The sequence below is a fragment of the Taeniopygia guttata genome, chromosome 4A (genome assembly GCF_048771995.1).
Source record: "Taeniopygia guttata chromosome 4A, bTaeGut7.mat, whole genome shotgun sequence".
Taxonomy (NCBI): Eukaryota; Metazoa; Chordata; class Aves; order Passeriformes; family Estrildidae; genus Taeniopygia; species Taeniopygia guttata.
Window position 1 is genome coordinate 3777751 of NC_133029.1, and position 24522 is coordinate 3802272.

Here is a 24522-nt window from a genome sequence, read left to right on the forward strand (position 1 = left end):
AGCCCTGCTGTGTCTGAGGCAGGTACGCTGTAAAATTTCAATGATGCCTTTAAATTCTAATGGTTTCAAGCTGCTGTAAACTTCTGCAGCCATCAAAAATAATCTGTCATGGGACTAAGGGGTATGAACATCATGTCAGAGCCACTCTGCTGTTAGATTTATTGGAGGGTAAAGCATGTCATTTATGCATCAACTCACAGGAGAAAAAAGCAATCCCTATGAAGTCAATCTAATAATAGACTGGAAAGCAATGATTACTGTTTCATGTGCAGCAGCTATTTGTAGCAGAAGTTGGCCTAATTCAGCAGGCCTTGCCTGTCAGAGCTCTGGGATTAGCAATGTTTAGATGAAAATCTATCAGGAAACATCAGGAGATGTTTTAATGAAGAACAAAAGTCTTCATTGTTACATTTAATATTTGCTGAAATTTTTCCATTTGCACCACTACATTTATAAAAAGCTTACTGGAAGTGACATCCCAAATAGAATACAAATGTTGAAGGACTGAAACTTCAAATTATCTTCCACAGTTCTCTGCAACTTCACTGTAAAAATCTGCTCTCAACTCTTCTCCTGTGGGCGGCATGCCCTGAAATTGAGTGCAAGATTTTTTAAAGACATGACTAATAATCATGGCCTCACTGTACTACACACATTTTCCACCATCTAAATATTTTATATCTATTGACTAATCAACCTCGTCAGTCCCCACGTGGCATAATCCAACTGCTGGCATCATTTTGGGGAGGGGAAGCAGGAAGACTGACAGCCACCAGTAAAACCCAAATACACAGAAATGGCACAATAGGAACAGAGCATCACAAGATGCCAGGTGAGACCCCAGCCCATCCCTGTGCCAGGAGCCAGGCACTTGGGAATGCCTTTAACATTCTCACTTTTTCAAACTATTAAAAAAAAAACAAAACTCAAATCCCTTAATTAGGTTCAAGTTCCAATGTTAACTAACTCTGGGGAAGAGGCTGCCTTTCATCTTCCTTCATCCATTAGGTAAAATTAAAACTAACCCAGAGAAGATATTCCAATTCCCTTTCACTTAAAGACATTGTTCATCATAGAACACAATGAATGTCTCAAACTGAGAAACCAAGGCATTCCTATCCAAAGGAAAAATCAGGAGTTAAGCAGATTAATACATAGATTGCATAGCTAATTGTCTCCAGTGAAATTCCCAGCAAAGAATGAAAAAGAAATACACCAAATAAGACATTCCAGTGAATGGAGGAGACACTGAGGGAATGTTTGGCCACACCACAAATTCACACCCTCTACCAGAAAATGACCCAACCAGCAGGAAAGCATTAGCAGCTCCTGGTATTTCTTCTCAATGTGCAGAAATGGACAGACACAGACTCCTCCACCTGAAGAAAATACTGACATGGTTACAAGTCTGGGCAACCTCAAGGTCAACACAAATTGCGGCGCAGACATCAAAGTCCGGGGCAAAAAAATAAAAAAGGAAAGGCAGTCATATGATGCAAGGAAAAATGGATATCAGGAGAGACAACAGAAAGGGAAGGATGTGTCCATATCAATGGGCAATAAAACTCCTCCAGCGATATTTTCCTGAGTGCAATCTACAGTGAAAATGTCCCATAAATGAACACAAATTCTCAAAAGGATTAGGACTCATGTTTAGCTAATGTAGACTGATAAGCTACTCTGAAGAAATATTATCTGTAATTAAAATTTGTAATGAACCAGTTCCAAAACAGGAAGGCCAAAACAATTCATGGTGCATTTCCTTGATGTTTAATATGTTTGAATGAGTGATTCTGCTGTTGAGTTTTCAGCAATCTAAAAAACAGCCTTCTGAAGCTTTACACTGGCTAATCCAATGAATTTCAGGTAAAAAACTTGAGATCATTATATCCATATATTACACAGGACTCCACAGGGCAAGGGCAGTACTAAACCCACGAGAGCAAAGCCCTCCAAATTGCCACTGTGAGATGGCAAACTTTTCTGGGTCAGCTGAATTGGAATAATAGGGTGTTCTTAGCCCAAATAACCCATTGACTTCCACACCTAACAAAATGGAGAGGCTCTTTCAAGTGCCTCCTGGATTTAGCAGCTGCTGCTCTGACGCTGTCAGCAGAACATCCATCTCCATCCCAGTGTGAGCCTTTCACCTTCCCTTTCCTTCTCCTTCCTTCCACCCACAGCTCCGAGCTCTGTGTGAGCAGCTCAGGCAATCTCCCTGCTCCCTCCTGCATGATGCCTCTTTGTTTTAGCATCTGATGCATGAACATCTCCCAGTTTTTGTCCTGCACGTTAGGGAATATATTTGGATGCCTATGGGAGGTGCCTTCAGGCTGGTTTTGCTTTGCTGTTCTGAAGCACTCTGCTGCAGCAACTCCTCTGTAACTTGCCTTGCCCATCACCACAGGCACTTTGCTTTTTATCCTCATTATTCTTTTTGATTTTTCTTTGCTTGAAATAAAAGCCTCCATATGTTTTGCTCTTCTTTTATTGGAAGATGTTAATGCTGTGTACCAGAGGGCACAGTCAGATGAGGGACTGCCATTTGGACAGAATTATATACCAAATTACTAGGGTATATCACCTGTATGAGTGCTTTCAGCACATCTCAGCTCTGTTTCTGGCAGAATTGAAGGCAATATTTTACTGCTGGAAAACAATATTCAGTTCTTTCCAAAGGAGTATTTTTTCTGTCAAAGTCATTCAAATTACCTAGTACTTAATGGCCTACAATTCACTGTAGATATATTTCTAGTTCTTAAAAATGTGACCCATCTGAATTGTAAGTGCTTTTAAAACAAGAGCTCAGCCATATGCACTTTTAGTTAATTTAAAACCATATTCAAACTCTTCTCCTCATTTGAGTTCTCATCTGAAAAAGTGAATTATTACTTTAAATGTAGAGATCATAACAGATCACAGGTTCCTTAAAAGGAAACCAGTCCTGTTTCACCAGCAAGGCATGAGGAGGCTGCACATCTGAAACAGCTTTGGTCAGCTGGGTAATTCACATTCACTGAGTGGATTAGCTGGAATAAGCATAATAAATGAAAGGGAATAAAATAAAAAACAATTTCACACGAAGGGAAGGCTTGACTTATAGGAAGTGGCAGCTCTGATGGCCCAAGGCATAGAATTAGTTTTGCCACTCGATAATTTGACTGATTCACTCGAGTGGCCAGAAAAGGACATTTTCTGCCTGATTTCAGTGTAATGAAGTCACCTGCTCTGTGACTGCCAGGGCCAGACCAAGTGCAGCACCAGGACCAGGACCAGGCTTCTTGCTCATGTCAGACCAGCTACAGCTGCACATTTGCCTTTTTTCATGTGAAACCACACAAGCACCATGAAAATTACCTGTTCCATTCACTCCCCTATTTACAGAGAGCTTGGGGCTACTGCTGGGATGTTCTCTCAGTTCTGCTGCACATCCCAGCAAACAGCCTGTGCTTTGCTTCTTTTTTAACAAAGGAGGTGACAAAGGCAAAGACAGAAAAAATAAATTCATTCCAAGGAACTAGAAATATGCATGACATTTTTTCTTAATTAGGAATGATAATGAAATTCTTTATGAACAATTACAGCAGATTTTACATTAAAATTATGAAACATCCATTAAATTTAATTTTCCTCCTCACACATCCTATATAAAAAGACTGTAATACAGGCAGAGATTTGGGAACACATCTAAACAACTTGCATGACATGATGTCAGTTTTATCCCTGCTTTGCTGAACTGAGGTCAGACTGGTAAATGTAATATATGTGCTCATCTTTAGGCATATGCCCAGTTTCACTGGTTATTATTTACAGCTAACCTTTCAGGGTAATGACTGTATACTGCATGTCAAAGGAACAAAATGTTACACTGCTATTCAAGAGAATATTTTCTTCCTTTTATGCAAATATTAAATTGAGACTGCCCCAGTAAGGAGAGATAATCCACTCAGAAATATTATTATTATTAAAGCCATCCAATCAATATGCAAATGCAAAAAGTCAGTAATTAAGCATTTTAGTTTTTACAATTGTTCAACAGTAAAAACAAAGAAGTAATGTACATCAAAATGATTTATCATTTTACAACTCATTTTCTACTTGACATATGTTAGTGCATGATTCATCTACATTTTCAGAATCAAAGTCCATGATCTGGGAAACTAATTCTGTTAATAGAATGAAAAGGTGACCTTGCTTAATTTAATAAGTCTGTGTAGAAATACTCTTTCAACATGTTAAAGAATTGCAAAAAGGTTATCATAGCTTGCTTTCATGGGAGAGTACTCTACCTTTTCCAGCTCATTTCTCAGGCCTTTACTGTAATTCATTAGATTACATAAAAACAATGTAGATCATTATATTTTAATAAAAGCTTTCTTTTCCTAATAAAATGTCTGTCATTTATATTCAGACATGTATTATATAAAATGCTTCTCTTTCTGAAGTGCAGCTTTTCATATTCAAGTCACAGGAGGTTAGCAGCTGGAGGAATTTCTAATTTTTTACAAAGGATTTTCAGCATGAATTTGGTTTCTAGACTGAATCCTCCAGAACTGCAGCCCTACATTTATCTTTCAGAGAGGTACAACCCGGGATCAGCAAGAGCAGCTGCCAGCAAAGCAAGAGGCCTCTCTGTTCAGCAGAGAATGGTGCACAGTAAATGCTACACTCAATCTGCTTGTTTTGCTTTACACCAATGAATGTCCCCTGTGATAAAACAGTTTATACAACTAAACTATACAACCATGCAACCTTCATAAAACTGTGCAACTAAAATAGTTTATACAACACAAACACACTTCCAGTGAAATCCTACTACAGCCTCACTTAATGATCAATCAATCTATTTCAGTTCTTCTTGCTTCCAAATAAAAACCTGCACCTCCTCAGACTGCTCAGAAAGAGATGTTTCCTGCTCATCACACATTCTAATTTGTTGGCAGCCCTTGGCATCCCGTTTTATTGCTTGGGGAGGGCTGAGGGCAGAGCACCTGGCTCCTGTGCAGGAGGGGACACCACCCCAGCCAAGGTGTGGTTCTGGGATCAGCACTGACTGCATTTGCAACTTTGCAAAGAATCCTTCCAGAACCTGTCCTCCAAAACACTGTGGGAAGTAGAAAACACTCGTGTTTAAGACACAAATTAATCCAAGCCAAATCGGTGGGATTATTTGTTTGCTGATCTTAAACCACATTGAAGCATTTCCCTTATGTAGGACTCCAGGACTGTGGGACAAGGACCAGAGCAAAAACACATTTAAAATCACAATCACACTCAACACCTGACCAGAACTATGGAACCACCTGGATTCAAGTGCACTTCGTGTTTATTTTTTAATGCAGTGAGATTTGTTCTCTCCTTTTTCCTGCACAACTTCACGCCAGTGTTGCTATACCAAGAATTTTGCCAAAATGCAGCTTTATAAAGCTCTCCTTTAGAAAATCACACTACTCCAATCTAATGCGGATCTGAATGCTGCATTTCAAGAGAATATTTTTATGTAAATATAGCAGCCTTTAGCATTGCAAGTAGATGATGGATCAGTATTTTTCTGCAACCTGAAGTGTATTAGCCTTCCAGATAAAATTGTACCTACTGAGTTTTAAGTCACAGAATTAAGAATTTAGATAACTTGAGTTTAACAAGTCTTTGAAATACTGCTGGATACACAAAATGCAGTCACACAAACACAGTAAGATGCATTTAACTACACTTGTTTGTGATACTGGTAACTATTTGTTCAACTTTATCAAAGTTACTGTAAAGGAAAATAAAACCTAAAAAACCAATTCAATTATAATAGTGTCATTGCCAAAACAGTCCTCCAGAAAACAGGGAGTGCTGAAGGCAAATCCTTCACACCTCCTGATGCTATTTATGACATCAAGGCACTTCTTAACAAGAAGAGTTAAAGAAGGTTTCAAAGTCAGCTGAAGACAAGACAGAGAGAAGCAGACAGGCCTTATGACCACTCCAGACCTGGGTGCCATGAGACAGGAGAGTACCAGAGAAGCTGCTAGAAAACAACACCACGGATGCTAGAAACAGAGAGCTGCCAACTTAGTGGTTTTGCTAACTCTGTGACACTTCAGCCAGCTTTTTCAAATGCTTCCCTTCCATCTGCAAATCAAGGCAAGCTCAGTGCAGCCCTACCCTGAGTGTCAGGATGATCCAGGCTTAACTCTCTGTGTGACCACCCTGGTTGAACTTTGTTTTCCCTAAAGATGTAGGAACTCAGTAGGATTAATTTTCCAAAAAAGATTTCTACAACTGCATAAAAATCGAAGTATATTGCTGAGTTTCACACTTTTCGGACAGTAATTAGTAGCTGAGGCTAAGTGTAAATTAAATTTGCAACAAGGTTAACCATTCAGCAAAATCTCAACAGCTTTAGCTATTCATTTGTCAACAACGTAATGTCCCACCCAACAGAGCAGACACTGAAAATGGATCCTTGAAGAAAGATAATATTAAAAGAGGAAAGGAAAGAGAGGAACTGAGTGACTCACAGTCACCAAGTATAGTTCTCAGATTATCAGAACTCTACTGAATGGCTGTATTAAAAGAGTAATGATATGATCCTGCATTCCTCATTCACTCAATTCAGGCTCCCTTCAGCACAGAAATCTGCTGGCATGAGATGGGTGGTACTCAATCATGCTGCACACATGGTCTTTAATTTTAAAATCCAGTTAAATAGATGTTCTAACATCATTTTTTATCTAAGAACATTTCATGATAAAATGAAAGAGCGCACATGTAACTTATTTGTCAGCTTTACTGTGCAGTGGATAACTTTCCTATGTTACTCACACGAGCTTTCATTTCCCAAATCTATCTGCATTCATTATGACAGTAAAAATGAAGAGTTGCTAAAGAGACGTATGCATTTTTATTATTGTTTGAAAAAATAGATCTTTCCACAGTCCTTTGAGCTTCTGAGTGTGTGATTTGTATAAAATATTTCTCATTTTGGGGACACAGCAGATGGAGTGCAGGGCACTGTGGGATATGCCATTTATCACGATGACAGTGCGTAGGTAGCACTGATCCTCTCACCACAGGGGGAAGCTCGAGCTGCAAATGTGGAGCAGCATTAAAAGCCCGACAAGTGGAGTTTGGCAACACTTGTACTACTCATTAACTTAATCATATTAATTTATTAGCCATATATATCAAAGTAATTCACTACTGAATTGTCACCAAGAACAATTTATAAACTGTTAACGTTCCCCATAGGCAGAGGAGTGTTGTGGCATCCTTAATCAGTGTGTTTGCCTTTGATTAAAAATAATAATTTCTACCAAGCCAGGTAATGCCAACAGTGACAAAGTCCTGCATATGTTTCTCATTATAAATGGAACTTTCAAATGTCACGTATGACAACAGAGAAAAAAAAGAAAAAAAAAAACAAGAAAAAAAAAAGGGTAATTGTAAACAGCGAAATGAGCCACAGAAATGGGATGTAAACACACAGAAATGTTCGGTTAAATTAACAAGTGAGGAGAGGGTCCGTGGGATTGCTGGCAGCAGGAGCTGCCACAAGCTGTGCTGGCTGATGTGTGCCCACCTTGACAAACACAACTGGGCACCAGAGACCCCAAAAGCCTCCAGCCTCCTTCACTCCTCTAACAGGGAGATATCACATCAAAATGCCCAAAGACTGCAGCAAATCCTGTTTTATCCTCCCTTTTCTGTGTAAAGACTAAGTGGCTGCTGCTGTTGCTGCTGAACTGAATGAAGGAACACATGAAGTTACCAGATCCTGTGAGCTGCTCTATTTGAGTCCCACAATGATGGGACTTGGTGCAGCTATTAAAATATTAACTCCACTGAATTATTAATTACCTGAAACTATTAAGTTCACAACAGATTCTTTTAACTATTAATAAGACAAAACTGTTCTGAAAAAAGTATTTGTATGTGTACAAATGAGTCAATATTTTAAACACTGCATTCTTAAAACCTCTAGACAAGTGTCTATTTTAACTGCTTATAAAATAAAAGAAGAATCATTTCAAGAGGGGTGAAACTAAAGTAGCTGATAATGAAAATAGCAGTTTATCTTACACATCAGAAATGCAGGAGGTTTGCTTCTGTCTGAGTACCCACTTGAAAATGACTTTTTTTCCTCTTCTCACGCATTTCCCCACCAGCCAGACTTCCTGCCAGCCCTGTGCTGAGCCCTCAGCAGCTCCCAGCCCTAAATCCTCCCTGTGATCCCTCTGCTGACCTCCCAGCTGTGCCCTGCCAGCCCGCACAGCTCTGAGCAGCCCAGAAAAAGCCAGCAGGGATGTTCCAAACAGGCTCATGCCCATCGCCCTGAGCCTGCCAGGATTGCCAGCTCCAGCTGCAGGACACAGCCCAGGGGCACTCACACAGATCCCACCCCACAGCTGCTGTGTGCCCTCCACCACCATCTCACTAAGTTACACAGACAGGATGATTTTCTCCACGAGCCACCCTCTCCAATACCTTGATGACCAAATGAAGCAGCCCCCAAAATACTTTTATTGAAATAAGAGCAGCCATTCTACACACTGAACAAAGAAAAAAAGTGCAATGAAGGCAGAGTGGTTTTCTAACCTTTTCTGAGGACAACCTAAATGAGGGGTAGGAGAGTTGGAGTTGCACAAATAACTTTCAGAAGATCCAACCACTCTTTCAGCTTCATTCCATATGAACAGTTTGCTGAACCATTGGCTTCAATCATGTAACAGATTTCAGCTTCTCTCCACACAGCAAACTAATGCTTCAGACCCCAAAACTTCCTTGAGAATCTACTCCATGGATAAGTCTCAGCTGTCTTGTTAAGATACACTGGTGATAAAGACTTGTACATTAATAGGAGATAAAGCCTTTTTTTGTTCACATCACTTCATCTCATGGCATTGTTTGAAGGGCTGAGCCTTTGATGACCATCCCCCTGTGACACACAGGATTTTAGCTTTGCCCTCACAGCAGGCAGGGGCACCACGCTGATTCCCACATTTCCTACAGCAATACAAAAAGGAAAACACTTTCTCCTAAGTTAACATAAAATGGACAGTGCTTAACATCAGCTCTTGGAAGATGCAGTCAGGACACGGCTCCTGTGCTGCCTCCTCAGCCCTCCCCAGGGCTGTGCATCCCACACACACCACCTCATCCTTCTCAGGCACAGCAACAACCCAGATGTAACCCCAATATTCCCATTCCCCAAGGTGGAAAGTACCTACAAACACTTAAAGAGGTCGAGGCTTCACTTGAAGCTCCTTCACACATTACTTAGGTCTAAGAGTAGATGGAGCTCGCTGTGCCAAGAGGTCAAAAAAATACCCTCCACACTGGGAAATGCAGTGTGCCTAATTTAACTACCTGTTTATTATGTGAAAATGACCATGTAAACCGAGCTGACACAAACCAAATGGGTGATGAAAATAACAGCACATTTCAAGGAGTGGAAACACAGATGGCTGGTCTGAGTCTGCAGGAAGTTACTAATCATCACTCTGTAATACCCCTCCAGACAGAGCTGCCAGCGCTGCAGCCACAACTGCGACTTCTCCAGACCCATCCATCTAACCAAGAGCCAGCCTGGACGCCACTGCCTCCACTTTACCTTGACAGCAGCCTGAAGAGGAGGTAAAAATGAAAAAATGCAATGCTGGATGAATCATGCTGCATTTGCTGATGGGGAGCCTGTTACTAAAATGAAGAAAACAACTAAGCTGGACATAGCAAATGAGGGAGCCACATAAGAAGAGTGATTTTTTCTTTTTTTAATTAGAATAATGTAGGCAGACTAACATTAACATCTGCATATCTGTGCTGTAGGAAGAATGGGCAAGATCAGACACAAGGATTATCAAGGACAAGAAGACATGCAGAGGAAATGCTTCAGGCAATTACACTGCAGTTACATGGGGCAGGTAACCAAGGAAGTCCTCAAGCTGTAAAAACTCTGTCTTGCTTCCCTGTCAGCCTCTGGAAGGGACGGATCCAACTCTCCCATGCCACAAAATCTCCTCAGTCCTGGTCCTGTTCCACTCCCACAGCCATCCAAAACATCCACATGGGAGCTGGGAGCAGCTTTTATTCCAGTCTATTGTCCATCATTTGGAAATCTGGAACAAAACCTTCTGTTCTGTGGCAAGTGTTAAAACCCATTTTGTTCTTACTTCAGCCGAAGGAAAGAATCCAATCCCAAAGTATTGCAGGCACCCAGAGCAAGGCAATCAGTAATTTGAGTGCAAAGAGGTACAGATGAAGCAATGGGGGCTTCACATTTGGGGTGCTCCATCCAGAGCACAGCAGCTCAGATCCCCAGGGAGTTTACAAGAGGCTCTTTTGGCACCTTTGCTTGCCCAGCAGCTCCCCCAGCTCTTCCCTTAGAACAAGATAAGCCCCAGGAGCCCTGGGGAGCTGTGGCCCTGAGTGACAGGAGCTGTCCTGGTGGTCTTGGGGCCACCTCAGCCCCGGGACCCTCCTTGTCTGCAGCCCCTGGGACACCACCACGCTCTGAAATTGGCATTTCCCCCCTCCATCTGCTCCCAAAGCCCCATCAGCAGCTCCAGGCACATTGTCTGGGGCTCCCCAAGGTTTTCCCAGGGTCAGGGAGGTGGCTGCCCCGACAGACACCCCCGAGACAAACCTCCCCCCGTGTGCTAAATACAGGGGATGGAGCCCACTCACACTTCAGGCTCCAGACAACTCCCAGCAGCCTGGAAATTCAACTTAATAATCTTCTACTCAAACTGTGCGACTCAAAATATCTGTGAGACACAGAATGTGTCTGTGGTGCTTCACTGTGCATCCCCAACACGCTGCATCCTAAAATATTTCCCAGTCTGAAGCACCACGGCAGTCTGTGTGATCTGGCGTCCTATTTGCAAACACAGACACAGAGTGGAAAAGTAACATGGAATATTCTGGATTTCAGAGAAGAACTGATCCATGCAAGAGGCTCCTGTGCTTTCCTGTCTATCAGCAGTAACATAAACAAGAATCCATGGAATTCCTGAGCTGAGAACACAACAGAGATACAAAAAACCCTCATTTATAAACTACAGGAGGGAAATCACAGTTCTGGATCCCCATCACAAACATGAGCAGTGCATGAAGCTGCAGCAGCCCGACCTGGCTCTGGCCAATTCCTTTCATACTTTGTTAACTGCTCCAGCTAAGGCTGCTGTAAATATTGTTTAGGAATGTTCTTCCCCCCCTTCCACAGGTTCCCTGTGACATCTTTGGGACACCTGGAGCTGCAGGGGAGTTAAAGCTCTCACTGTGCCCCTCGCTTGCAGTGCACAGGTTCTGCAAGCAGAGTGATCCGTGAGATCAGGAGAGATGGCACTCCACTCCCAGCAAGGATCTTTGTTCATTCTGCTTTTCCTGTTCCATATTCTATGACTTTATGTTCTCCTAAACACTTCACTATGTTTGGTTGTTAGGGAATTACAGTTTATTTAGACTGGACTTTGACAGCAATCCTAAAACTTATGCTAAGCCTGTTGAATATTTAAGCAATTACTTTTATGAATACAGCCTGTGAATACAGCTTTATTATGAAAATCAACTTACCTTTAGCATACAGCAATTAATAAAAAATTAAAACACTCATCAGGATAGCACAAGATTTAATTTAAACTCTATTAATAAATTAATGAAGTGAAATTAAATACTACGCATTAAATTATGTTTATAATTCCACATATTTTCATGCTAGATTTTTCACTTTATGATAGTGAAAGCAGATTATTAAAGCACAATACACTGTGGCAACGTGGACTTATCTGCTTTTCGAGTGTTCCTGCTGTAATTCCTACAAGCATCTCTGTCTCTGCCCAGCACACATTAATGGGGTTACAATACACCAGGCATTAGCCACGCTGCTCAGATCCCACGAGAACTAAAACACACATGCATTTCAAAGGAAGAAATGCCTCTAACAGGCCTCCCAGACAATAGTTCAGCTTCTCAGGTTGGCTTTTTTTTTTCTTTTACTAAAATAACACATTTAATGGAATTTCCTGTAAGGAAATTACAATTAATAAAGAACTAAATTACAAATCCATTAGATTTCAGTCACTGCAGCAGCAAAACAGAGTTTTCATGAACGCTCAAAAAAAAAAAAAAATTCAATAATGTAACCTCTGGTAAAGCCTGCAAAAGCCCTGAAGGACAAGGCAGTTAGATCAATATTAGTTTATTTTAACTGCTGTGCAGTATGGAGAGATGAGGCCGATCATCTGATGGATTTTATTACCTGTTGGAGAGATAAGCCCTGGTGATAAGAGGCCTGGCACTCCGTGGGGCAGCAGCCGTGCATTCTCCTGGATCGCCACTCCCAGCGAGCGCTTGGGGGGTCGTCCTGGGCGGGAGCTGCTGGCACAAGAGCACAAATGAAAACAACATTATTTCCTTTGTGAAATGTTTGCTTCCTGCACACACCATCGATTTGTACGAAATGCACGAGTCATCAGCGATACACAAAAATAAATATTAGAAGTTCCTGTCACGTGAGCAAGGTTTTCCAATATCCAAGGCTTCCATGACCCCAGTGGAGAAGGGTTATAGCAGTGACTGCTCCCAAGTCTCTGCTATGCACCTGAAACACAGGAAATTCCAGCCTGTGATGCCTGGAGATGAGGAGTTGAAACCCTGAAGGCAACATCTCCTCAAACCTTGCTCAGGACCACGGCAGGTACCTGCCTCCTTCTGAAGGGCAGCATGAACCTAACCCTGAGCTTTGCAAAGCTCACACTTACCTTCTCAGCTTGACTGGTGGGTTTAATGACTACAGATCAAACAAGTGTTAGCCCAATCTGCCAAAAAACTCGCCAGTTTGGGAATTATGGATGCAGATTTTAATTCAAAATGTCAGCGGTCCCTTCATACACCGGTTCCACTGAACTCTTGTTCTCAGCTATAACCCTCAGCCCTTACATCAGCGTGTGTACATGTCCCCATCCTCCACTGCCATCATAACACAGATTTACAGGCCAAAAAACCATTGGAATCGACTCTTCCTCAAGCCATCTAATAAAAATGCAACTTCCTCGTGTTTGGAAAAGTATTGCTGCTTCTCTTTGGTCATAAGAGATTTTACTCTGTTGAATAATAGAGCTTTTGACAACATAGAGTGAAACACTGTATAAAATAACTAAGCTGCAACAATGAATGAGGTTTGAATAGAAAGCATTTCCAAAATGACTTCTAGTTCACAAAGAAATTTAAGTTAAACTTCACTCTATCAAGTTACAGTGGCAAAGCCCTCCATCAATGCACGACAAACTCTGCATTTAAATGAAGACAACTTCCAGCAGCACTCCACAGAGGTACCATTAACCTGTTCATTTTTCACACCGTGCTAGTGTTATTTTGTTTTACTGTACATCAAAGCAGCACAAAATCATTTTTTTGGTTTACTATTTTATCTCTATAAAAACATTCCCCCCTCTTTTTAGCTTCGGGTTTGTCCATTTTGAATTTCATTTTATTCAGTATTTTTTCCATTTTTCTTTTTGATGCTTTCAGTTGTTTATCATACTATGATGGCTGTGCAGTAAAGCTTGCTACAAGAACCAGTGGGCTGTAATAATGTAAACCTAAAATAACAGCATTTGATTTCCAGGGGAAGTTTGATGCACACATGCGTTCTCTATTAAAATCACCTGCTGAAAACACCTCCTGCACAACAAAATTTCTAACAGACAGAGTTAGGCTGAAACATGGGTGTTTTGAACAAATAGGAATCGTTGGTCTTTTGAATTAGAGGAGCCTGTAATCCACAGGCATGTGTAAGTGCTTAGCTGGCACTTACTGTCTCTGAAAAAAACCCCTACAAACCTGCTAAAATTAACAGCTCTCGCCAGTGGAAGAGCTCAATCAACAAAACAACAAAACATTTTCTTCCCGAGCTCAAATACTAACAAATCTCTTGCAGAAAACTCCGTATGTTGGTATTAATCTAAGAAAAACATTTTCAAAAGGCAACAAACAGCTTTAGAAGATTTTACAAAGAGACTTTTTAGTCATGATTTGTGTTTTCAGAGAATGAGGAGGGGAGACTGGGGAGCTCCAGCCCTGGTTCTGCAGTTTTTGCCCCGACAGAAGCTCACATTGATGGCTCTGAGCACAGCTTAAGGTGTTTCCACACCTTAATGTGACACCTGTGCCTGAGCACTGACCCACATGGAAGCCCAAGAGATGAAGGAGGAGAAGTTCACATCAAAAACTTCCTCCATTCCCTTCCAGGCACTGCTGGCTGTATCTACACCCTTCCTCACACAGCCAAGGGCAGTTCCATTTGGAAAACACAGCACTTGGTGTCTGGGATTGGGGTCCTTCTGGGGAAGGAGTCTGATGGGCTGAAGAACAAGAAGTGAAAAAAGCCTTGACTGAAAGCCCTTTTAGTGAGTATTCCTGTAAATCAGTAACTCCTCGGGCCCAGATTTGGGGCTGACAGCTGTAGCCATGATAATACGAAAGGAACTGTTCCCAGTTGAATCTGTTCAAATAAAACCCAAGTGCTTTGTCTCTAATTTAATCTCAGCTTTTAAGTGAAGAACTGGACGCTGCTCCCAGCTGACTGCGACACACCTGCAAGGACCCGTTTGGGTCTGTAATGCTGAATTCTGCAGTTCCCAGTCCCTGTGTCTGCTTCCAAGGACAGGAATCCCAGAGCCCCCAGCACTGCAGCAGACACCTCAAAATTCCAGCTGGATTCCCTGGATATTCCCAGAGATGTGTCAACCATCAGGAATCAACAGCTTTAGCTTGGGAGGACACCAGAACTCACAGAAATGACCTATCTGAGTCCAAACGCTTCCACTTTGGGCCAGAAACAAATTTTCTGGCATTTCTCTTTAAGCATGACACCAGGAATTTCACAGAGACAGGATAAAAAATGTTTGCTCAAAGTCTTGGGTTTTTTGTAAGGTATGCACAAAGGACCAGTAGATTTAAGGTTTTTATGGGATTTACTTTCTGTTGTGAATGTGCTGGTCACGGCTCTGTGTCTCAACACTCCCCCCAAAATCCCCTCTTATTGTCCCACATGCTCTAGAAATCCACCAAATTTCACCTTTACTATTTAAAACGTATGCAACCTCCACAATTCAGCCAAAATGGATAATAAAAGCACTGAACAGTAAACCCAAGGCAAGCAGAATTATCATTTGGAGAGAGTAAGACATAATCTGTGATTATGGAAGTATTAGCATATAAATGCTAATAGCATTAGCATATAAATATTAACTTTATTTAATATTATTGCTCATCTTTTTGTCACTCTGCTCTTTTACTGCATTTTCTTTTCACGTTTTCCTTTCTCTCATTCAAGAAAGTCACATATTCAAGAAGTGTAGAAAAATCTTTTCCTTGTTGGTAACAAAGGAAGTATAAACAGGAACAATCACCTTCAAACAATTTTAAATGCATTTCTTTGAGTCTACAATCTCTACACAAATTTTGTACTTGCCATCAATAGATCTCTGTAAATGGAAAACTACTCAAATCTAAATTAGATATTAATTCAGTCAGAAACTTCTAGTTTATGGGTATCTTTTAAAAACTTTTTTAAAAAACAAAAATTATGGTCCCAAGTGAAGACCATGGAGGCTAAAACCAAAATAAAATATTGCTTCCCATGTATAACTTCCAGAAACTCATTCTTTTTACTAAATAAAGTCTCTAGTGATTAACATTCGATTGGCATTTCTCAAACCTAAAAACTCCTTGGGTCACCAACTACCTGAAAGTGAGGACGAGTGGAGGTTTTGGGTTTTTACCTGTATTTGCACCATGGTTATAAAGTCATTACTGTCATCCTCTCCACACCAGCCCCACAAAATCACTAACTCTTGAAAGAGAAAAATTAACTAATCTGAATGTTCATTTTTTAAATTTGGGTTGAAATTAGATTTGTCAAAAAATAATTACATTTTGAGCAGTATAACTGACAGTTGAAATTATACAGTAAAATGCTGAGAAATTGTTCATTAATGTCTTTTTCTTTATTTTCCACTTCTGTTGATAGCTAATTTTATTATTTTTTCTTTCTAAGTTTTATATATTCCCTTGATATCATAAAGATTTTTAATTTGAATCAATAAATTAAAAAATATTTTATTTTCGTGATTTTCTTAAAGTTATTTATCACCTCCATCTTTTGTAACTCTATTTTATGCTCATTATAGATAACCGTATTTCATAAAATCCACAAATTCATCAATGCTTTTTAAAATGTAATTAATCAGTGGAAATATGCGGCGCATCACCGCTGATGTATGATAGTGCTCTACTTTTGTGCTTTTAAATATAGGAGATTTACTAGAATAAGAAGAGAATTTGCATATTAATCAAGACAAATAAACATGTGGTGATTTAACTAGGAAACTGTTATTTGGATGACAATTTAATCAGCACAGGTTGAAAGGTCCATCACTGCAGCATCCTGTTTCTGCTAAAATATTGATTGCGCTACTGATTTCAGTAATGCTTTATTTTACAGGGCACAAATAACCATGTAATTACTCTTTAATTGAATGGTAATTGCTTGCTGGCAATTATTTGTTAAGTTTTGGAGTGTAATTACTAGGTTATTTGTGTTTTGTGAAATAAAATGTTATGTATTAGTAGCCCAAAATATTTTCTGTATGAACGGTCTGCCAAAACTAGGCAAGTTAGTTATGATGGCAGGAGTTTGACAAATAACACTATAGCACTAAAACTATTATTAAAAGGATCAGATGAACCTTTGAATGCTTTCCCTTTACAAAATTAACATTAGATGTAACATTTGCAAGATAAATGGAGGAATACTGTACCACAGAAGCATGATTTCCTCTGGGGTCTAGTCCACCATTTAGCATAATTTATCCTGATGTTTTGCTTTTCATTCTCTGAGCTTCTTTAGAGGAACTGAAATAGCATCCTACCCTCTGGAGAGCAAAGAATAAACCAAGTAGAAATATATTTCAACAGTACTTCATATTTCTGCAAGTGAAGTGGATTACCAGCAGCACATTATCTTAGCAGCCTATAAACTCTGTAGCCTTGGCAGCTCGCTAGATAACAAGGGAAAGCATTATGTTTTGCAGTGTCAATGAGATATGACACTTTCTGTGATATGTTTATTCCAAGCTGTGATAGATGAGGTACCCAATACTTTGATCGTTAAGATTTGAATTTTACTTCTACACTTTTTCATTTTTGTCATCAACTATTTATGAATTGGCAGGAGGCAGCCTCACCAGGACTGCTGATTTTGTTGGGTTTTTTTTATAAAAGAGATCCAGTTAATAAATTAATTATTGATTTCATGAGGCTGGAGCTATTTGGTACAAAAATACGCTAGTCCTGTGATTTAAGAAGCTCTCATATGTATCACAGATTTCTTCAATAGCAACATATTTTATTAAGCTTAAAGGAGAAATACTGAAGTACTGTATGACACACTGTGTAAATTGCCCTGCTAATAGTGACAGTAAGTGGTGCAAGCGCTCAGATGTAAATAAAAAAGAAAAACACTACAAAAAATAACACTTGAAAAAGCTAAATAAAACACACACATACTCTCCATCTTAGTTACTTCCCTAAAACTGGCACAGGAACCAGAAATTTAAATTTTTCATCTCTTCAAAGATCATGAAATACCCCCTAGTGATTGTGCAAGGTACTTTTTGAAGTATTTACCAATAAATGTAAAATCCTGATGAGTTAGAATTCTTCCGTTACCTTCAGATTTTTAGTTGTAGCACGGACTTAAAAATAATCTCCCTGCTTTGGCATTTATTACAAGGTTTCAAAGATGCCAGTGGTAGTTAAACTCTGCCTGACCTTTCAGTGTTTAAGGAGAAAAGCAAACCCTGACCCCGCAGCAACCTGATTCTGTCTGCTCTGGGCGCTGGCAAACTGATCACTTGTCTGGCCATGGCAGGACATCGGATCACCAGCCACATCAAAGGCAACAGGAGCCAATTCAGCAGCAGGGAAAAAGTCATCCATGCAAAATGGGCAATTAGCATTAATCATAGATGAAGCTGTTGGAGCCCATGAGGAGAACCTGGCGCCCATGGCAACGCTCGGGGCAGTGCCCACGCCAGCACCAGAGACAGGCCCAGCTCACCTGCCAGGGACACAAAATACAATCTCCCTGATGCCTCAGGTTTAAGCTTTTATGGTTTTCAGATTATGCTCTGCTTTAGTGTGTACACTGCTTTAGTCTGAAGTCCACATTAGGGGATGGCGAGCTCTCCTCACATAGCAGGGAGACAAAACAATTCCTTCTCCAGCTGGGCACCGAGGACAAATGATCCAAATCTGAGGCCCAGAAGCACAAACAACATGGGCTGAAGAGAGAAAAACAAGCAGGATGGGATTTCATGGGCTAAAGCTGTAATTAGACAATTAACTCCAATATGCAAATGGAGAAGAACTTATACAAGTGAGAGACCTCATGAGCAGTCGTGCATTTTGGGACCATTTTGGTTCAACTTGGGTGCAGCCCTGTTTGGGCTCTTTCTTGTGCTGACCAAGGTGGGTCCATTGAGGCCTCCTAATAAATCCCTACTTTATTCTTTAACTCCATCTAGTCTCTGTTCTAGGCAGCCTTCACAAAGCCACATCACCACCTGATTCTCCAGGGAATTCCAGCCAGGAATGTCCAAAGAGAAAATGTCACTGGGAGTTTGTTCTAAAGCATCACAGATCTGAACTTTCTTTGTCACTGTCACTGTGACTGGCGTTACTGTTAGGAAAAAAAAACCCACTCCTTAACAGCACTGAGATGCTCAGAGTTGGAACTCCCATGGAATATTACAACTTTTTAAGGTTATCTTTAAGAATGGAATGTAGCACATTATTACTGCGTTCATCCTAAAATGTCTCAATTAATGAAAATCCAGTACTCATCTAAAACTTGACTTGGACTAGTCAGAAAACTACAGTCAGAAAAATTACCTGAACTTCTTGTATTCAATTGTCACTATAGTGGTTCTTACTTAACAAAGTTTGAGTGCTTACTTCTGAAATCAGGCATTACAAAGTGAATTTAAAACCAAAAAAGGGTTTTTGGTTAGGTGAGATTCAGAACTTTAAATAACTCTTTAATTACTTATGAGTGTGCCTGCAGATATAACAGTACCTCGACATTCCCGGTTTTGATTATTTCCTGTCAAATAAGACCACAAGAAAAAGGGGGATACCTCACCAAATTTCTGAATTGGGGAGATTCATGGCTGCAGACAAGCTGGAGGCTGATCCATGTTCCACACTGCCCCAGCTCAATTTAACCATGTGGCAGGGAGGAAATTGGAAGTGTGACTCCAGCAGATGCAGGGATACACACAGAAATTTAAGAGAAATGCATCAAGTTAGTAACTGTGGCAGTGGAGGTGCACTGGCACAGATAAAACACACTGCATTTAGCTATGGATCAGAGCCAGGGGGACAAAGTTCCTGCTGCTGTGTCTTCATTCCCATTGTTCCCACTCTGCCTAGACCAAACCTTGCAGGAGGGGGCCTGTCCAGGCTGGAATTGTGCCACTATCAACACACCCAGACCACAAATTCGAATTACAGATTTGTTGCCAAAACAATGCTCCTCCACGATGTCCACCTAAACCAAACGTGGAAGTGCCAGAGACAAGGCCAGCTTTCTTCTGAGCTTTGCAAAGCTCAGCTCAGCTGCTTGGATGCCTCTGCTCGGATTCTGGATCCAGCCAGAGCTGGGAACCAGTGCAGATTATAGCCAATGTTATTATGCAATTTGCATTCTGACTGGTTTTCTTTTTTTTAATCTCTTCAAGTATCTGACTATTCAGCAGGTGGAACCAAGCCACTGAGCAGGTTTTTAGGATTTTTCCACCTGTGTGTGGAAGCTCAGCACTGACAGGAGCAGATGACAAGGCAGGCACTGGGATCAGCACGGGCACAGCACAGCTCCATCCCAACAGCTGATGCTGCCCAAGGCACAGACAGAAACACTGTACACACTCCAACCCCATGCAAAGATATGCCAGGACACCGAGGAGCTATAAATCTCCTTTCATACAACTTAATTCAGCCCAAATTCTTTTTAAGAATTATTTGATTTTTACACATACATCCACAAATATTTGCAAAGAAACTTTACAAGCAAGGAATCACCATCTATTACAAACACCCACGTCATGTCTCTGAATTGTTCCAAGCTTTACTTTTGACCTGTATCTGAATTCAATGCCAATTTAGAGGAATGTATTACAGTAAAAGAGTTTTGAAATACTGCTGGTTTCCACTAAGCTGTATCTCAGTAAGTCTCCTTTCAATGAAAGTTGTAAAAAATGTGACTGTTTAAGCCTATTATCTATGCCAGAAACCCAAGAGCAAGACCTGACATATTCACAGCCCTGAGTATCACGTAACCCAGGGGGGCTGATCTTAATTCCCTAACAGGGGTGCATTGTGCAGTGGTGGGGCAGTGCTGTCAGAGCAATTTGCAGGTTGATGCAAGGGGAAACTGCTCCTGCCGTAACTGTTTTCAATCTCTGCATTACTATTTCGGTGTTTTCACAGTCTTGGCAACGACCCTTCAAAGGTAGAAAACAGAAATTCATCTTTTAAAGAATAATAAATGAAAGAACACAGAAGCAGTCCTTTGCACCTATATCCGTGTTGAAAGGAGGAATTGTTCCCAGCAGTCCGAAGGAGCCTCTATGATTAGGTGATTCTGTCCAGGAGTGAATATCTGAGGGCTGAACTCCACTACACAGAAAATACGCTAATTTGCCAGTTTGCTGGCAAATATATTTGCAAAATACCAGTTTGCTGCTGGTCCTGGACCAGCATGAAATTAGACAGGCAGTAATGTAGGGACACAGCTCCACTGCTTCCCCTTTGCTCTTCCAGATTTTGTGACTGTTGATATTTCATTTGTTATCTCCAAAGACAGATATTATTTCTACTGCAAATTATAGTAGGAGAGGATTTTTTCAAACAACAAAACGTAAACCTTTAGGAGCACGAGAAAATAAAAGAAGGAAATTTCTGGTGAAATTAACATTTTTTCTATAAAATCTTCATGTTTTGAAAAGATGCTAAAATGAATATATAAAGCCACATAAGTGTTATCAGTTACATGAGGCTTAACCCACAGGAATGTAGAAATTTTCCCTATTTTGTGTACACGTATGCAGACACAGAGAAACTCTACCTGATGAGAACTCGGTAACAGCAGATAATTAAATGACTGCGATAGCAAACCCCACTGAATTTTGGCTGTGAGTGTGGCCAGCCTCAGAGCTGACAGTGAGAGGTGCTTCAGCAAGAATCTGTAACTCTGTAATCTCAGCTGGGTACCAAAGCCATGGGGTCATAAAGATCCCAGGTGATGGTATCTCATTCCTCTCCAAATTACAGGTGAGCACTGGGTTTCATCCCCTCCCCTAAGAAATTACAGCATCACTCTTCCCCTTCTTAGTAATATTCCCTCTGCTCCACTAGTCAGGTTTTTGCATTTTCTCCCCAAGGTGGGGTAAAAGATACAGGGAATAATTATTCTCAGCTCATGACAAGCCTCTAATACTACTTGTTTTTCTATACTTTTCTAACCAAAAGCTTGTCTGCTTTTCCATCGACAGCTACACCAAGGAACCTTCTCACCAGAGTCACAGATCATTTCCCACTGAGAAACACCACGTCATTTTACAAATGTCCCTCATATACCATTAGGAAAAACTGGAAGAAGCCAACTACAGGAAAAGCAGCTCAAACTACTGAAAAGCAGCATGAGTTATTCCCAAATTCAGCGATTTCCTGAACTCAAGTATGATCTGGAGTAGATAGAACAGCCGAGCACACAAGTTGTACCTGCTGCTGATGTCTCTACAAGACTTCCCTTCAGACTCTCCCCAAAATTCCTCCCAGCACCATCCACCTCTGGGCAAACCCAGCCCTGCCAGGGACTGCCACAGAATCCCACTCAAATCACTCACACAACTCCTGCTCCTCACTCAAGAGCTTGTTTTAAAAACTGCTGAAAAAGACTGCAAGAATTGAAGTAAAAGAGTGTTTGTAACCAGATTTCCTGGAGATAAATGAAAGACATACGTTTCCATGGCGGCCAGCCTGCTAAATTTTGCAAGCATAAATATTTACCTAGGACTGAGGGGTGGGGAAATCAGGAAAAAAACCACCATATAGACCCTTCAAAGTTTAAATACTGGAACACAGAGGTCATTATTTATAACTGGAAATGGAGAACATGTCTTTTCTATGTATATTTCTATCATGTTATTCATCTCCATATGCATTCTATTATTACCATTCTTACACCAGAAAATAATTTCTATGGCACTTGCTCACTGTATGCATTCATTTTCTTTAGGCTTTCTTGTGGCTATTGATTTCCTGCTTTGTTGAAATGCTTTGTTTCTTTCACAGCAGGCTATCCATTTTAAAACAGTTGTTCAACAAATAAAAAAATTACGTTCTAAAATTAAATGAGTTTCATCTTCCTTCATTTTTATCTGAGTTAAATGCAAGTGACACACTTCCCCTTAAAAAAAAAAAAAAAAAAGGAAATACTTAATGGCTCCCAGCAGTCAAACAAGTAAATAAGTAAAATTTTTGTTTTCTAATAAGACATATTTTTTTTTTTATGATTGGTAAGATGAAAGAAAAAGTATTATAAATAAAGCCTCTTTTGTACTCTTATGTTGTAATCACTGCTGTGGCCAGTGGTTTAACATCAACAAAAGAGGATTATCCGGTCCAGAGCCAAATTCATTTAAGTCCTATCTTGCTACCATGAAAGTTGCTAAAATAATCCTTTTTTCCTTTCAATGCAAGTGGCTCATGCTCTAACAAGACAAAGTTTGCTGTCCTCTCCCACCAGACCAGTCCAAGAGATTCAGATTTTATACAACAAGGAAACAACTACTCCTGAAACAACTGCAAAACCAAGGGAAGCAGAGTTTTTGCAGAAGGTGACACTTGTGACCTGGAGCATCTTGTTTGGATGTTGTTTGTTCAACAAGGGCAAATTCCAGAGTTCTGTGCTTCTCTGCTTCCAATGTCCTTATCAACTCATTTGAGTGAACTGCAGGGGAAAAAATGTAGGGAGGCAGATGGACACTCTGTGTGGTATTGTATTATCTTACCTTAATTTCACATCATATCATGCATTAAGGCAGAATTTTTGTCATATTTCTTGCTAAAAGCATATTATCAAGTGCCAATTATTAGGGTACCAGAAGCTCCTCTATATTTTCTTTCTCCATGTGCTGTAACAGACCCTCATTGAATGGCAGGAATTTGCTGTTCTACATCATCTTCCTCACCACCATGTCTTCAATGAAAAACTTTGCCTAGTACTGCTCAGGTATGGGAATTATTTCCAAAAGCAATGGGCTTCATGTTCTTGATCCAGGTATTGAAGTAAAAATTCTAAAATACCTCCCATATTGAATGTATTTTTCTGTTTAGGGAGGGACATTTTAGTGAAGGAAAATGTATCCAATCAGCAGATCCAGGATTCTTTGATGCATTTAAATCAGGTAGAGATGTGGGAGCTCATATTTCATGGCCAAATTAGCAGAAGGAAAAGTACCAGGACAGCCGAAAATCATGGTGCACCTTTAGGAGGGGGCAGGCATCATCTCAAATTGATTTTGTGACAAAGCAAAACCACTCAAAACCTTCTTTTTAGGCTAAAGCTATGTGAGGAGGGAAGAAAAACAATGATTAACACCTGAAAAGTGTAGAGCAATGACCTGCACCCTCCCATACACCTGGGAACGCTGCACATCTGGGAATGCTGCACATCTGGGAATGCTGCACATCTAGGAACAGGACACACCTGGGAATGCTGCACACCAGGGAAAAGGCACACCTGGGAATGTTGCACACCTGGGAACCCTGCACACCTCTCATCTGTTTGCATCCAGCACTCAGTGTCAGCTCCACAGGTAATTCAGGACTGCAGGAAACAAGCACCAGCTCTGGAAACTCAATACACGACAGTGCAACACCAGAAGCTGCTGCTATCTGTTATCTAGGAAAAACCAGCTCATCCTGGGAGCCAGCCCTGCTGCCAGGGCCAGGAAGGCAGGACAGGGCCATGACCAGGAGGAAGGGTCAGGGCTGTGAATCCTTCCCTGGCAGGGTCTGCCCTTTCCAGTCCCGTTATCCCTCTGAAGGACCTGACTTCAAATCCACTGTGCTGGGCGAGGTTTTACTGACCAGGGAGAAAATGATGCTGTTCTCACATGGGAACAGCTGATAATGAAACAAGTCAGCTCATTAAGATGAGTTTTTGCCAAGCAGAGATACAAAAAGCCAAACCCATTCGCTGGAAGAAGAGTTTCCTATCACCATGTGCTCAGGATCCCTGAAACATGAGGGATGATAGCATCCTGTTTGATATTTACCACCTTTTAAACACCAAAACAATCTTAAAACAATCAAAACAATATTTTTAAACGATCTTCAGACCTCAGTGTTGAGCACCAGAACTGTGTCATTTATCCTTGCAGTAAGAAAAGCAGCAGCAGCAGC

At 40.7% G+C, this 24522-nt stretch overlaps 1 protein-coding gene across 6 annotated transcripts in view; it reads right to left on the reverse strand.

Moving 5' to 3' along the window:
* The window catches only part of DACH2 (dachshund family transcription factor 2), a 242085-nt gene that overhangs the window by 110511 nt on the left and 107052 nt on the right, over nucleotides 1-24522 (reverse strand). For 4 of the 6 annotated variants that reach the window (XM_030272418.4, XM_030272415.4, XM_030272414.4 and 1 more), the window contains exon 2: nucleotides 12248-12366. In XM_030272418.4, coding sequence (XP_030128278.2) covers nucleotides 12248-12366 — 119 coding nt within the window. The remainder of the gene's footprint in view (nucleotides 1-12247; nucleotides 12367-24522) is intronic. The other 2 variants (XM_030272413.4, XM_030272416.4) reach the window with 1 other exon arrangement.